Source organism: Salvia miltiorrhiza, chromosome 6 (genome assembly GCF_028751815.1).
Source record: "Salvia miltiorrhiza cultivar Shanhuang (shh) chromosome 6, IMPLAD_Smil_shh, whole genome shotgun sequence".
Classification (NCBI taxonomy): Eukaryota; Viridiplantae; Streptophyta; class Magnoliopsida; order Lamiales; family Lamiaceae; genus Salvia; species Salvia miltiorrhiza.
Window position 1 is genome coordinate 35072618 of NC_080392.1, and position 15600 is coordinate 35088217.

Here is a 15600-nt window from a genome sequence, read left to right on the forward strand (position 1 = left end):
TGAAAATTAATATTTTTCTTAATTATAACTTTAATAATATATATAAATATAAAAATATTGTTGCCTAACTAAACTAATGTCTGCCAAGCATTCAAATTGGTTTACCGAATAATAGCTGCCGAAAATTTGGAAAATTGTGTAATGCATGAAAACTGCATTTTGAAGGAATAAAAAATATATAAATTCTTTGAAAATAAAGTATATTTATTCACATTAAAATTGCTTCTATTTAGTTACATAATAAACATACTACGAAAATTAATATTGGTCATAATTATAATTTAATAATATAGTTAAATATAAAAATATTTTTGCCGAATTAAACAAAATTCTGCCAACAATCAAAACTTTCTTGCCAAATACTAGCTACCTAAAATCTGAAATCTCGTGAAAAGAATGACCACTGATCATTGATAAGACAATACATATATAATTTTTTAAAAAATAAGAGAAATTTATTCAATTTCAACTTGCTTGTATTTATTTCACATAATATGCTTGCTTCGAAAATTACTATTTTCAATAGTTATAAGTTTAATTATATATTTAAATTTAAAAATATATTTGCCGAACTAAATTATTATATGCCGAGTATTATAATTTTATTGCCGAGATTACTTGCCGAAACCATCGAAACGTGTGCCACGAATGACCGCTGAACCTTGATAAAATAAATGTTGAAAAATGGGGTTACTGCGAATGATTACATAGACGGACGTTAAAGCATTTATGTTTATTTTGAATTTAAATTTATTCAACCCTATAAAGTTAAAAATGCCACGTGGCACGCATCGGGAGTGGGAGTGCTGGGCACCTGGGTGTGGCATAGAATTTACCTCTTTTGAGAGATAAAACTCTACCTCTCACATGTCACTTTACTTCTTGGATCACTAAACCACTCTTTTATTTTGTCAGTCAATGACTTGAAATTCAATCTACAACCACATAAAATTCAGATCCACGCCACCTTCATGCAAAACCACCTAATTTATATAAAGGGGTTTTTGCAAATAAAATCACGAACAATTTTGAATTTGCAATTTTAACGTCACTTTTGAAGTATGGCGAATTAAATCATAACCTTTTCAATTTTTGCAATTTCATCCCCTCAATTTTTTCCGGCCACCGGAGTGATGAGTTGGAGCTTATATGGATTATTTTTTTTCCACGTAATTAATTTCTGACTAAGATTAAAATAAAATCAAAACCTAAATCTTTTATTTTTCTTCTTTTTCGTCGAACTTATTTCAGTATCCCCCATTTTACCGAAAGTTCAATGAGTAGGAGTATAATATTAAGTTCAATGAGTATTGTATAATAATAATTAAATTACCGAAAGTTTTTTGTTATTGATTATTATTTTCTATTAAAATTAAAATTAATAAATACTTTTATAATATTGTCTCGATATTTGTTGATAATTGTGCATTATATTTTTTAATTAATATTTTTATGTATGCTTTGATAAAATAATTCAACAAATAAATATTATGTTTTTTTAATCAAAAGAGAAGAGAAGATATATAAATTTTATAGGAGAAATATATTAAAATAGAAATAATATAATAACAAAATACGGAGAAAGAGAAAAAAATAAAGAATATTGTAAAAGAGACAGGAGAGAGAAAAACAAACACTTTAAAATTTTAAATTATAATAAATTATTTATTTCAAATTCATATTTAATGAATTTTTAATCAAATTGAAGATCTTGTCATGATCTTTAACTTAAGATACACATCAAATATATTTTTATAAAAGACGAAAAAGAAGTAAAATAAAAGAATTAGGTTTTGATTTTGTTTTAATCTTAGCTAAAAATTAATTACGTGGAAAAAAATAATCCACATAAGCTCCAACTCATCACTCCGGTGGCCGGAAAAAATTGAGGGGACGAAATTGCAAAAATTGAAAAGGTTATGATTTAATTCGCCACACTTCAAAAGTCGCGTTAAAATTGCAAATTTAAAATTGTTCGTGATTTTATTTGCAAAAACCCCTTATATAAGCCACCATAATGTTAGCCTCAATCCCACTAATTTTCTTTTTCCTCCTCCAAACTAAAAGTCAATTTCCTCGACTCCATCACAAAACCTTTAAATCCAAGCCCACTACTTTAATTCTTCATATTGAGTGAGTTGATGTTGCCACAACAATGAAGGCGAGTGCAGTCCTGGACGGCCGCCGATTCATGGCGTCATGCTTCTTCCTCATCATCTTCCTCTGCATCATAGCCTCCATCAATGAAATCCGGCTGGAAAGCCTCGTCAAATTGGGAAGATGCGCCATTAATAATTCGGAAAATCCATCTCCATCAATATTGAAAGGGGAGGAGGAGGAGATCCGAGTACTGCTGGGAATCCTGACCCTCCCCGACCACTACGAGAAGCGCCACTTCCTCCGCCTCATCTACGGCACGCAGCCCGTGTCCTGGCGCCCGCATCGACGTGAAGTTCGTCTTCTGCAACCTGACCAAGGACGACCAGAAGGTCCTGGTGGCGCTGGAGATCATGCGCTTCGACGACATCATCATCCTGGACTGCCGCGAGAACATGAACAAGGGCAAAACCTACACCTACTTCTCCAGCCTACCCGACATCCTCCCCAAGCCCTACCACTACGTCATGAAAGCAGACGACGACGTCTACTTCCGCCTGCAAAAGCTAGCCGACTCGGTGGCGCCGCTGCCGCGCCGCGACCTGTATTACGGGTACGTGATCCCCTGCCCTAGCATGGATCCGTTCGTGCACTACATGTCCGGGATGGGGTACCTGGTGTCGTGGGATATCGTGGAGTGGATTAGGGATTCCGATGTTCCCAAGAAGCGTCTAGAAGGTCCGGAGGATCTGGTGTTCGGGGATTGGATGCGGCAGGGCCGCCGCGGGAGGAATAGGTACAACGCTAAATGGTCCATGTACAACTACCCGGAGCCGCCCACCAGGTGCACGCACCAGCTGTGGCCCGACACCGTCGCGGTGCACCTGCTCAAGACGCAGGAGAAGTGGATTCGGACCTTGACTTATTTTAATGTCACTCGGGATTTGAAACCCTCCAAACTTTATCATATAGACTCATCATAGTTGAAACTTCAAAATTGTATCATTTTTTATTCATTCTTTTTAATCAAACTTTTTTCTCAAAGAAATATAAAGATGATTGCAACTTTGGATTTGTTGGATGGAGGAAAAATGTCTTATCAATATTTGAGATGTTGAGTAAATAGAGAATAATTTATATATGGAATATATATATAAGGATTGTCTACAATCTATACTATATATATCTATACAGGGTTAGGTTCTATGAAGAAATATAATTAATTTTTTTTTCTAAAAGTTATGAACGTTGAACATGTCAATAGTTTTTTTTATGAACATAGCAATAATTTTGTTGAACATTTGGGGATCGAATCTTGTAGTGCGAAATTTTACACAAATACATCTTTTCAATAAATACGTTCGTTCATAAAAAATTACTGATATGTTCATCAAAATCTGGACACATGATTTATTCTTAATTCTGGACAATTTGATGGATCATGATGAATGGATGAGATTGTTTCTCACTTCTTTAAATATTTGTCTTTCTCAATAGAACTTTTCCCTATAGTAGTATATATTAAGATTTCAATTTTGATCGATTTCAAATTGATTTCAAAATTGAGTGGTAAATGTGTAGTTATAATAAAATTGAAAGTTTATTTGTAAATTATATTTTATCTTTTAATTTCCTTTTTATTTATCTCTTTTTTTTTATTTGTTTTATTTATTTCTAAAATTTTGAAATTCGACTAATTATAAAATATTTAATATGCATATCAAATTAAAGATCACATGCAATAAGAGCTTTAATTTGTTATATTTTATGTAAATGTTTTACCACTATACATAAGCATGTTGCAGAAAAAGCACACCACTTGTATCGTATAACAAAGCAGACGACGAACTATGGCTAAAAGCGCGTTCGTTGCAGAGTCTAACAGTCTATCAGATGACAATAAGTGTGATGGCAGGTGGAGAAGAGTATAATGTGCATGATTTCATCTGCATTAGTAAGCAGCACATGAAGATGAGTTGATGCAAGAGCGTACCTCGTGTTGCTGCCTGCGAGAATAGTCACGCATCAGAGATTTCGCAAGTTTATTGCGCAGTGAGAGTGCAGCATCAGAAACGTCCCCGAAGATGCCGCTTTGTCACGAGACCCACGATTTCGAGTAGGCTTCTAGGATGCTCTCATTATCCTGCAGGAAATTCGAACTCATGGAATTTTAGTCAATGTAAAATGTGTCCCTATCTTCAGAGAGGACTGAGTAAGCATCTCCGCGCGCGCGCACACACAGTTTTATGTTTTGGGCTAATTAGAATCGAACGAGTTACCTCAATAGGTTCGAGGTAGCCATCAGCCTTCGCGAGGCACTTATGCAGAGGGGGCAGGAGCTCAAGAACGCGTGCATTAGATAAGGTATTCCATGCGACAAGCCTAACAGAAACTTCAACGGATTTGTGTAAATACATTGCGACCTGCCGTCCAAATATCATATCACCATAAGATTCAGCTGAGAATTGATCCACTAGAGTTTCATCAGATGCAAATTTCAGGCACTCGACACCCTTGTCACCAGCGAGCATGTCTGAACCCTTTTTCTCATCAAGAACTTCGCCATACACATTCTGCAAGGTTTCGTAGACATCCCTGCTTTTCTCGTCTTCCAGAACACCCATCCCAGAAAGTAATGCCGCAGACATCGCGTGCAGTTTCCAAACAACTGGAACTCGTTTAACAGGCGAGCAGAACTCAGAGCTAAGAGTAGGTAATGCTTCAACAGCCAGGAGAAAAAAGAGTCCGCTCTTGGCAACTTCAAGAATGTTCGAGGGCACCTCCGAATAGGTTTCTCTGTGAGAAGCACCGGGCGGGCATGTGTTCTTGTCGAGCTGAATGGTGGAGATTGCACTGAGAAACCAATGTGCAGGAAGAGGCAATCTCTGGCGAGCCCACTCCAATTTTAAAGAAGAAGAAGACGACTCTTCACCAGCTTCACTGGTCGCATCCATATCCTCATGAATAGTTTCCATGAAACGAACTTTTTTCTTCATAGATTTATGGCCAACATGGTTGATCTCAGACGTGGCTTTTCGTTTCTTCTTTGCACCAAGCCACCTGGTTCGAAAGTGAGAGACCAAAACATTAGCAAACAGCACATATTCTTCGTCACCATAGTTCCACTTCTAAGAGAGAGGAACTTATGAATGCCATATCTCAGATGCTTGAGCACAGGAACCTGGAAGATGAATTTTAGTAACTTATCAAGGACTGAGCTATTCCCCGGGCCCACAATTAAACAAGCCGTAACGGCGCAATCTATCTTTTGCATCGTGCAGCCCATCTCTTCAGCTTCTGATGAATCCACAATAGACGGAATAGTAGAAGTTTCAAGCAAGTAAACGAGCAATCTTGCGTCTTGCTGAGCCAACAAAGAATTTAAGGACCAATATCCTCCACCAGAGGCACCCCACCCGACACCTACTCCTGGAGCAGGGCCGCCTCTACCAAACGTTTCGATAGGCTGCAGGAATTGCCAGTCACCAGCAACTGCTTTTGTCAAAGTTGACAGCAGATATTGTATTTCAATTGTACAGGACTTGAGTATACCATTAGCAAGAATCTTATCATCCCTTGAGAAATTGTCGTATCCACTTCGTGCAGTATGGATATCGAGATTTGCATGTTGGACCAACTTATCGACAGAATTAGCTACTTGGAAGAACCCTTGGAGGCAACATTGAGAAGATATTGCCAATTCAGGCCTTCCTTTAAGCCTCAAATCACATAAATACTTAACTAAGGAGCCATTTTCAGAAGGATCACTTAGTCCTCCAGACCTGAAATACCCATTTTTAACAAATGCAAGTCCAATCTTAGGAACAAACTCTGGCAACCATGGCAACCCTAAATCAAAAATTGAACAGAACTCACATTTTGCAATGCAGAATGCAAAATGTTGAATTTAGACAGCGTGTATTTTTGTCATTTGTCCAGGTATTGTTATGAAGATTCATATGTTGTTTGTTTCGTTGGCCAAAAAGAGGGAACAGTCAGCAACAGATGTTGGTGGCTTAGAGCAACAAAGACTTGGAATCATTAAAATCTGAGCATCTACAAGCGGTAGAGCATATTTAAGTATATAAATGAAAGTGAATAAGCTATCTTAAACAGAAGCCTTATTAAACCAAGCCAACACTACACAATTATGATGAATCTCAAGATTCCAGATGAACAAAACATGAACAGCCTTCATGAAAATCGCAGCAGCAGTTAGGTCCAGCCTTCATGAAAAACGCAGCAGCAGCGCCGTCGCGAGCCCAACCATTGAACCCTCCACTGTCGCGATCTTAACCCCACGAATCCTAATCACCTGCGCGTCAAGCCTTACCCCCATGAATCCTAATCACCAGCGACTCGCGAGCTTTACCCTCACGAACCTGGTCCGCCGCGCTGTCGTGAGCCACAACCCTACTCAGTCGTGAGTTCACTTGAGAGTTCAGTGAGCGCCGTCGTGAGTTAAGCGAGAGTTGAGTGCGTGAGTTCTGTTCAATTTCTGATTTAGGGATTGAAATTTTTATGTTTCAATTATTGAGCCAAACGACACAGTTTTGGCCATGTTGTATGCCGCGTCATTAAAATGCTCCGGCCGGCGTACTTATGTGGATTTCCGGCTGCTAACTCGTCTTCACGGGATACAGATTTAGTGGTCATGTGCAAAATCAGAAAATAGATAAAGGTGATGTATTCTGAGGCGGATTTTAAAGATGATGTGCAAAATAATAATTTAGTGAAATTTTATGTATTTAGGGGCAATTACCCCATTTTTAAACTACTCGTAACATTTGTATCGTATGATAAAAAAATGTTTATACAACACCTAGTTTAACTTTTTACACAAAATCTCCTGTACACTCAGGTGTACGGTACATTCGAGTCATACCTGACCCAAATCATGACTTGGATCCAACCCAACTGGACTATCCTACATGAATGTCAAGTGTTAGTGTCATTTCGATATAGTGTTAGTGTAATTTCAATATAGTGTTAGTGTCATTTTCGAAATGCTATCATTTATAAAACAAAATAGTGTTAGTGCTATTTTTGAAATAGTGTCATTTGTAAAATAAAATAGTGTTAGTGTCATTCCAAGATCGTATTAGTGTTAATGTGATAACACTCACTTTTCCATGGTTTTTAATGTTCTTATGATGTTAATTTTATAGGAAATTGAATGTTTGATTATTATTTTGTGCTTAAATTGCTTTATCTTGTGAAATATTATATTTGCTCGTACTTTTGATGTATTTTACAGAAATATTTAGTTTGAATTTGGACTATTGGTCTTAATGAAAGTTGTAGTTCGTCTCGATACGAGTTCGTAGGCGCAAACTATTCACAAATCCGAGTTCGGAAGAGGAAGATATGACCGAAAAAAGAAAGTCGCGCGCAATAGTGAATAGTTCTGACGGGAATTTTTGAATTTTCGTGATTTTCGGATTTTCTCAGTATTTTTGAGTTCTACACTATAGTTATCTCTTGTGCCTATATATATGTCTTCTTTTGACCTATTTAGGTTCCCAACTTTAGTTTTTCAGTTCTTTAGCTTTTAGTTTTCATTGTTTTCCAGTTTTTAGAGCTTGGATTGGATTTCTGCACGGATTGAAGATTCAAGATCGTTCTTTCGATTTTATATAATGCAGTTTTTACATTTGATTTCTTATTAATTATGTTTATGTTTTCTTTTACTATGCCTGGCTAAGTTTTTAATCTGATTCTAGGGTTTATAAATAGTTAATTAGATTCATGTAATTAATTTGTTAATATCTATTTGCCTTCTAGTTTATGATTCATAATTCCTGGTGCTTGATTTCTTGTGGATTATCTGGGAATGTATGATATGATTTTAACCTTAAGATCTGACGGAGATAGATGGATTATAGAGAGCTATTCTTAGGAGCTATTGGGAGTTAATAGATTATCTTGAGACCTGACAGAGATAGATAATTTATTAATCTACGATCTTTGCTGCTCTGAGTATTTGATTAAATGTGTGATCTATCATCATAACTGGATTAAACTGGTAAATAAGATTAATAGATTGATTGTGTGGATTTAGTTAATGAATTTACTACCCTAGAATCAGTTGCTTTATCATTTGATTTCTTTACCTGCATTTTATTTGCTATTGTTTGCAATTTAGTTTTTGATTAAATATTCTTCCTATATCGATTGCCTGGATACTGTGATAGTTTAGATTAGGAGTACTTAGAGTTATTTCGTTTATCAGTCCCTGAGGATACGATACTCGATTGCTTTTTATTACTACAATTGCGATGTGTTAGTTGCAGTTTTAATTGCTAATAAATTAGTGATGTCATTTCGTGTTAGTGTTAGTGTCATTTAAAGAAAATAATGGGTCATGATAGTCCAACTAGGTCAGGATCTGGGTCGGGTACAACCCGAGTGTACAGTACACCCGCAATGAAGAAAACAAGTTGGAAGTTCATCAAATTCTCTCTCTTTTATTCGTCTACTTATCCCTCAATTTCTCTCTCCAAATTCTTCTTTCCTTTCTTACAATTTCAATACAAAAATAGGTCTCTCTTTTATTCGTCTACTTATCCCCCAATTTCTCTCTCCAAATTCTTCTTTCCTTTCTTACAATTTCAATACAAAAATAGGTAAACTTGGTGGGTTCATAACAATATTTTACTCCCCTAAACATATACAATAGTGTTCAATACTTTTATTTTCATATAAACTTGGATGTGTTTTTTGACAGCCAGCCCGGCCAAAAATCAGGACAACTCTACGAAGGCCAAATTAAGTTCTCTAAACTTGTTTTGGCAGTGAACTGCCAAAAAAGAGGGGATAAAGTGTAGTACAACTAACTTAACTGTATGTACAAGAGCAGCAAGCATCAGTAATTCTTCTGATACAAGCCTCAAGCTTTTCCACTTGAAGCACAAATTCCTCTCAATCGCTGCAACCTCTTTTCTATCTCCCACATAGCCAGTGACATTGGTTTAAATTACAAATCCTAGTAATGTATGATCGGGTAATTGTTTTTCCACAATATGCTATAGAAACCAGTAAAACTATAGAAACCAAACATAAATTACATCTCTTGTAATCTTTCGAGTATCAATACAGGGACTGAGCGCTTTTTTTACAAAGCATCTCGCGCAGAAATCCGACACGTAATAGCATCCGCAACTGAAGATATCCCCAACTCCGGCGCTGATATTTTGTAGTGCTGAGATCAACAAATCAAACAAGTTTAAATGATCTTTCTTCTTTCGGATCTAACAAACATGTGATAAGGGGGCGATGAACGAACCTTGTGTATGCGGGCTTGGTCAGCTCGTGTTTCCAACTCCTCCAACCCTATATATGTCCCTTTAATGAGTCTCTTTAGGGCTGTCATCTGGCAAAACAACAATCACTTAGGAAGAGTTGAAAATCAATTCCAACCCAAGGAAAAGTAAAATAGAATATGAAAAGCAATAAGAAAAGAATAAAAATTTTGACCAAAGATGAAATCTATTCTCATATTAGTCATGATGATGCATTTAGAAAGGTTTGACTGAGGGTCTCACCTCATCAGCTGAAGCACCAAAACGAGCAGCGAGGATGTAAGAGGTGCTGTCTGATATGCCGCACCTCTTCAAGGACTCCGATATCTGGTTATATACAAAGGTAATAACTCAAGCAGAGTTCCACAAGACTAACAATAAGCAGCACACCATTCCTTACATGTTTGGAGCCCGAGTAGTTGTAGACAAGCTCCGAATGAAGAGTGCGAGTCATCAGTGAGTCTCGTGATTTCGCTACGAGCGTCTTGTATGCAGCAGCAAGAACAGGGAAAACATCTGGTATCTGTCCAATTATAAGTCATGAATATCACAGACACACCAAAAGTGTGAAAAAACAAACAAAGTATCGCGTTTTGTACTTACAAGTGAAGCATTGAGAAATGCTACTTCTGGTTCCAAAGTCCCTGCTTGCATCAACTCCAAAAGCTCTCTGCACACAAAAACCAGGTTTCATCTCCTTCTTCATAAGAGATTTAAATGGCAAATGCTCCCTGCCTTGAACTGTATGCCCATAAAAAATTCATTGAGTTTCAGAAACCTTTCTAAGAGGGTGTTTGGCTAAGCTTATTTTAAAAAGCTTATAAGCTAAGAACTTATAAATTAATCAATATGTTTAGATAAGAAAACCCTAGAGTGATGAAATTGGAATGGTATATGAATAGAAAATAACAAATCATGGAGTTATTTTTGTAAAATGATTATTGTGTATAAGATAATGAGAAAATAAAATAAGTTGGGGTAGAAGAACTTATTTATTGTGGAACTTATGAACACTTGGAACTTATTTTTCTAGTTTATGAGCTATTGATGAGCTTATTTTGCCAAACAATTTGAATGAGCTAATAAAAAACAGCTTATATAAGCTCAGCCAAACACCCTCTAAGCAAGACCTCAGTTCAGTTAAACATATACAACACACATAATCGCGTCATTATCTCAGAACCAGAACTAATTTCGGTATTGGCATTAAAACAACAACAAATTTCTATCTTCTCCTCCGTGAAAGTTATATGCAAACAAAAATGCACGAGCAGGGGCGGAGCCAGGGGGGCTAGAGCCCCCCCCCCAAATTTTGAAAAAAAAAATTATTATATGTCTAAAAATGTTGTTATTATTGTTATTATATTTGTATTTTAGTAAAAAAATGTCTAGAAGGAAATTTAATGCCCCAAAAAAAAATTTAGTAAATGTTGAACTATATTATCTATGAAAATGTTATTATTATTATTATATTTGTATTTTAGTAAAAAATGCCTAAATGTATTGAATGCCCCCAAAAAAAATTTTAGTAAATGTTTTGAACTATATTATCTATGAAAATGTTGTTGTTGTTGTTATTATTATTATTATTATTATTATTATTATTATTATTATTATTATTATTATTATTATTATTATTATTATTATATTTGTATTTTAGTAAAAAATGTCTAAAATGTATTGAATGCCCCCAAAAAAATTTTAGTAAATGTTTTGAACTTATATTATCTATGAAAATGTTGTTATTATTATTATTATTATTATTATTATTATTATTATATTTGTATTTTAGTAAAAAATGTCTAAAATGTATTGAATGCCCCCAAAAAAATTTTAGTAAATGTTTTGAACTTATATTATCTATGAAAATGTTGTTATTATTATTATTATTATTATTATTATTATTATTATTGTATTTTAGTAAAAAAATGTCTAAAATGTATTGAATGCCCCCAAAAAAAAATTTAGTAAATGTTTTGAACTATATTATCTATGAAAATGTTGTTATTATTATTATTATATTTGAATTTTAGTAAAAAAATGTCTAAAATGTATTGAATGCCCCCAAAAAAAATTTTAGTAAATGTTTTGAACTATATTATCTATGAAAATGTTGTTATTATTATTATTATATTTGTAATTTAGTAAAAAATGTCTAAAATGTATTGAATGCCCCCAAAAAAAATTTTTCGGGACCGATCTCAAAGTTGTTCATTTCTGCGTTTCAAAAAATTGTGGAGAAGAATATATGCGGATTTGGGGTTTTACGGAGGCGCCGAGGAAGAAGGAGGCGGCGCGGTGAGAGTGAGGGGAAGAGAGAATAGAAAAAAAAAACAGAAAAATATCTTAATGGGTTGATACATTTGAGCTTAGTTTATTAATTAATTGGGCTTTTTTATTTATGTTGGACCTTTGTAATTTGTTTTTCTTTTTTCTTCTCTTGTAACCAATGGAGCCAATGGGCTTATTTATCTTGGGCTTATCTGTAAAAAGTTTAATAGAATAACGGCCCTTAAAAAGCGAATGAGATCCTCTGTCCCAAAATATAGTGTGTACCACGTGTACCACTCTTCATTTCTTTATATTTATAAATTATTTTTTATTCCATTTTAATTTATTATGCTTTTATATATTATAAAGATAATTAACAAGGGTTCACTCATCCATTTAGGGTTTATAATTATTTTTTTATATTTATTTGAATTAATAATAGATTATTTGGGTTCATTAATTCAAAGTTAGGGTATATAATTTTTAAATTTTTTTTTTCAATGATAAATACTAATTAGAGTTTATAATAATATAGTAATTTTTATTTTTATAAAAAATAATTTATAAAATAAAGAAATAAAGAGTGGTACACGTGGTACACACAATATTGTGGGACAGATGATCCTATCTGCTTAAAAAGAGACGAGTTTTTGAAATTTTTGAGATAAGAAAAAAATTACATTTATTTCTATAGTGGTGAATAATATAGTGTTACAAATGACTTAATATTTAACTTAAAGATAGAGAAAATGATGATTTGCTGTGTGGCGTGGATAAAATAAAGTGCAGATAGCTAGAAAAAATATTGAGAAGATAGAAAAGTGTAGAGAGAGATAAATATTTAATTTTTGATTTTATCATTTTACTGAAAATTCAAAATTTTGATAATGAATTGGTAGAGTGTCGGTATATCGAAAATTTTCATGGAGTGGAAGTCGTTCAACAGGTGAGCAATGTTCGAATAGGAATAGGTTTCTCTTCTTGTGGAGCTGAATGCCATGCACTCAGAAGCCAATATCAATTTTAAAGAAGAAAACATCCCTTGAATAACTGAAAAAAGGAATGATTACAAATTAATTACAAAGATGAACTCATAATCTTTTGAGAGATAAAACTCTACCTCTCACATGTCACTTTACTTCTTGGATCACTAAACCACATTTTATTTTGTCAGTCAATGACTTGAAATTCAATCTACAACCACATAAAATTCAGATCCACGCCACCTTCATGCAAAACCACCTAATTTATATAAGCCACCATAATGTTAGCCTCAATCCCACTAATTTTCTTTTTCCTCCTCCAAACTAAAAGTCAATTTCCTCGACTCCATCACAAAACCTTTAAATCCAAGCCCACTACTTTAATTCTTCATATTGAGTGAGTTGATGTTGCCACAACAATGAAGGCGAGTGCAGTCCTGGACGGCCGCCGATTCATGGCGTCATGCTTCTTCCTCATCATCTTCCTCTGCATCATAGCCTCCATCAATGAAATCCGGCTGGAAAGCCTCGTCAAATTGGGAAGATGCGCCATTAATAATTCGGAAAATCCATCTCCATCAATATTGAAAGGGGAGGAGGAGGAGATCCGAGTACTGCTGGGAATCCTGACCCTCCCCGACCACTACGAGAAGCGCCACTTCCTCCGCCTCATCTACGGCACGCAGCCCGTGTCTGGCGCCCGCATCGACGTGAAGTTCGTCTTCTGCAACCTGACCAAGGACGACCAGAAGGTCCTGGTGGCGCTGGAGATCATGCGCTTCGACGACATCATCATCCTGGACTGCCGCGAGAACATGAACAAGGGCAAAACCTACACCTACTTCTCCAGCCTACCCGACATCCTCCCCAAGCCCTACCACTACGTCATGAAAGCAGACGACGACGTCTACTTCCGCCTGCAAAAGCTAGCCGACTCGGTGGCGCCGCTGCCGCGCCGCGACCTGTATTACGGGTACGTGATCCCCTGCCCTAGCATGGATCCGTTCGTGCACTACATGTCCGGGATGGGGTACCTGGTGTCGTGGGATATCGTGGAGTGGATTAGGGATTCCGATGTTCCCAAGAAGCGTCTAGAAGGTCCGGAGGATCTGGTGTTCGGGGATTGGATGCGGCAGGGCCGCCGCGGGAGGAATAGGTACAACGCTAAATGGTCCATGTACAACTACCCGGAGCCGCCCACCAGGTGCACGCACCAGCTGTGGCCCGACACCGTCGCGGTGCACCTGCTCAAGACGCAGGAGAAGTGGATTCGGACCTTGACTTATTTTAATGTCACTCGGGATTTGAAACCCTCTAAACTTTATCATATAGACTCATCATAGTTGAAACTTCAAAATTGTATCATTTTTTATTCATTCTTTTTAATCAAACTTTTTTCTCAAAGAAATATAAAGATGATTGCAACTTTGGATTTGTTGGTTGGAGGAAAAATGTCTTATCAATATTTGAGATGTTGAGTAAATAGAGAATAATTTATGTATGGAATATATAAGGATTGTCTACAATCTATACTATATACTATATCTATATAGAGTTAGGTTCTATGAAGAAATTAATTTTTTTTTTCTGAAAGTTATGAACGTTGAACATGTCAATAGTTTTTTATGAACATAACAATAATTTTGTTGAACATTTGGGGATCGAATCTTGTAGTGCGAAATTTTAAACAAATACTCACATCTTTTCAATAAATAAATTCCTTCATAAAAAAATTACTGATATGTTCATCAAAATCTGGACACAAGATTTATTTTTAATTCTGGACAGTTTGATGGATCATGATCAATGGATGAAATTGTTTCTCCACTTCTTTAAATATTTGTCTTTCTCAATAGAACTTTTCCCTATATATATATATATATATATATATATATATATATATATATATATATATATATATATTTTGATCGATTTCAAATTGATTTCAAAATTGAGTGGTAAATGTGTAGTTATAATAAAATTGAAAGTTTATTTGTAAATTATATTTTTTCTTTTAATTTCCTTTTTATTTATCTCTTTATTTTTTATTTGTTTTATTTATTTCTAAAATTTTGAAATTCGACTAATTATAAAATATTTAATATGCATATCAAATTAAAGATCACAAAAAGAGCTTTAATTTGTTATATTTTATGTAAATGTTTGATTTTATTTATTTAAATATTAAAAAGTTCTCTCTCCTCTCTCATTTTTTTTGAATAAATCTATTTTTTATTTTTTTTAGTATCAAATTTTATTATTGTAAATTTATTTATTTATTTTTATTTTTTAATATTTAGTTTAAATATATTTAGTTAATTTTTTTTATTATATTTATAAATATAATAATTAAATTGATATTAATTTTATAAAAGAATATAAAAATGTTTCATGTGTATGGCATAAGTTACAAATGCTATTTAATGAAGTCAATCGAGTACCACATATTGAAATATTGAAGGGTATTGTATGATAGAAAAAGTGACAAATTAGCGGCCAAAGTCGCTAAAGTGGAAAGAGTTCTTTGATTCCACTTTGAATGTTGAAATACTCAACATGCATTTTTTTTCCTAGGTCATTCAGTTTTTACTCAACATGTAGTTTTATGTATGAGGTAAGTTAATGAAGAACATGCATTAATTATTGGTTTCCCTAGATCCAATAAAATTCAATTCTATATATTCATTTTATTAATAAATCAAACGCTTTGCTTTTAGCACTCAACATCCAGTTTTTCGGTCGTTTTCATTACATTTGTTCGTTGCGCGTTAAATGAGTAAATAAAAAAAATTTAAACATCGTATGACGAGAGACTCGAATCCAAAACCTCAAATCTTGAGTATTAACCTCGTACTATTAGGTCAACACACACATGAACAATGACTTTCTTTTACTATGATTGTGAGGTGTAAACAGCAATGAAGAATTTGGAAAAATGCAATAAAAAA

The 15600-nt window shown here is 34.6% G+C and overlaps 3 protein-coding genes and 1 pseudogene across 4 annotated transcripts; 2 read left to right on the top strand and 2 right to left on the bottom strand.

Annotated features, from left to right (window-relative positions):
* Positions 1 to 1817: 1817 nt before the first annotated feature.
* On the top strand, positions 1818 to 3171 carry LOC130989237 (uncharacterized; annotated as a pseudogene).
* On the bottom strand, positions 2854 to 6660 carry LOC130989238 (transcriptional elongation regulator MINIYO-like). 2 transcript variants are annotated; one of them, XR_009090542.1, is made up of 3 exons: positions 4377 to 6660; positions 4091 to 4240; positions 2854 to 2981 (listed from the first exon to the last, which is right to left on the bottom strand). XR_009090542.1 is itself a non-coding variant. In XM_057913190.1 (2 exons), exons 1-2 carry the CDS (start codon positions 5091 to 5093, stop codon positions 4193 to 4195), a joined length of 765 nt encoding a protein of 254 aa, XP_057769173.1. In that variant the 5' UTR covers positions 5094 to 6660; the 3' UTR covers positions 3835 to 4192. The 2 variants fall into 2 exon arrangements, 1 of the variants encoding a protein (XP_057769173.1); XM_057913190.1 differs by lacking the exon at positions 2854 to 2981 and having other exon boundaries at positions 3835 to 4240.
* A 2264-nt stretch (positions 6661 to 8924) lies between these two features.
* LOC130989240 (uncharacterized) lies at positions 8925 to 10113 on the bottom strand. Its single transcript, XM_057913191.1, has 5 exons — positions 10002 to 10113; positions 9799 to 9921; positions 9642 to 9725; positions 9383 to 9469; positions 8925 to 9298 (listed from the first exon to the last, which is right to left on the bottom strand). Exons 1-5 carry the CDS (start codon positions 10050 to 10052, stop codon positions 9212 to 9214), a joined length of 432 nt encoding a protein of 143 aa, XP_057769174.1. The 5' UTR covers positions 10053 to 10113; the 3' UTR covers positions 8925 to 9211.
* Positions 10114 to 12696: 2583 nt separating this feature from the next.
* LOC130989241 (uncharacterized) lies at positions 12697 to 14117 on the top strand. The gene has a single exon (XM_057913192.1). It carries the CDS (start codon positions 13072 to 13074, stop codon positions 13993 to 13995), a length of 924 nt encoding a protein of 307 aa, XP_057769175.1. The 5' UTR covers positions 12697 to 13071; the 3' UTR covers positions 13996 to 14117.
* Positions 14118 to 15600: the final 1483 nt, after the last annotated feature.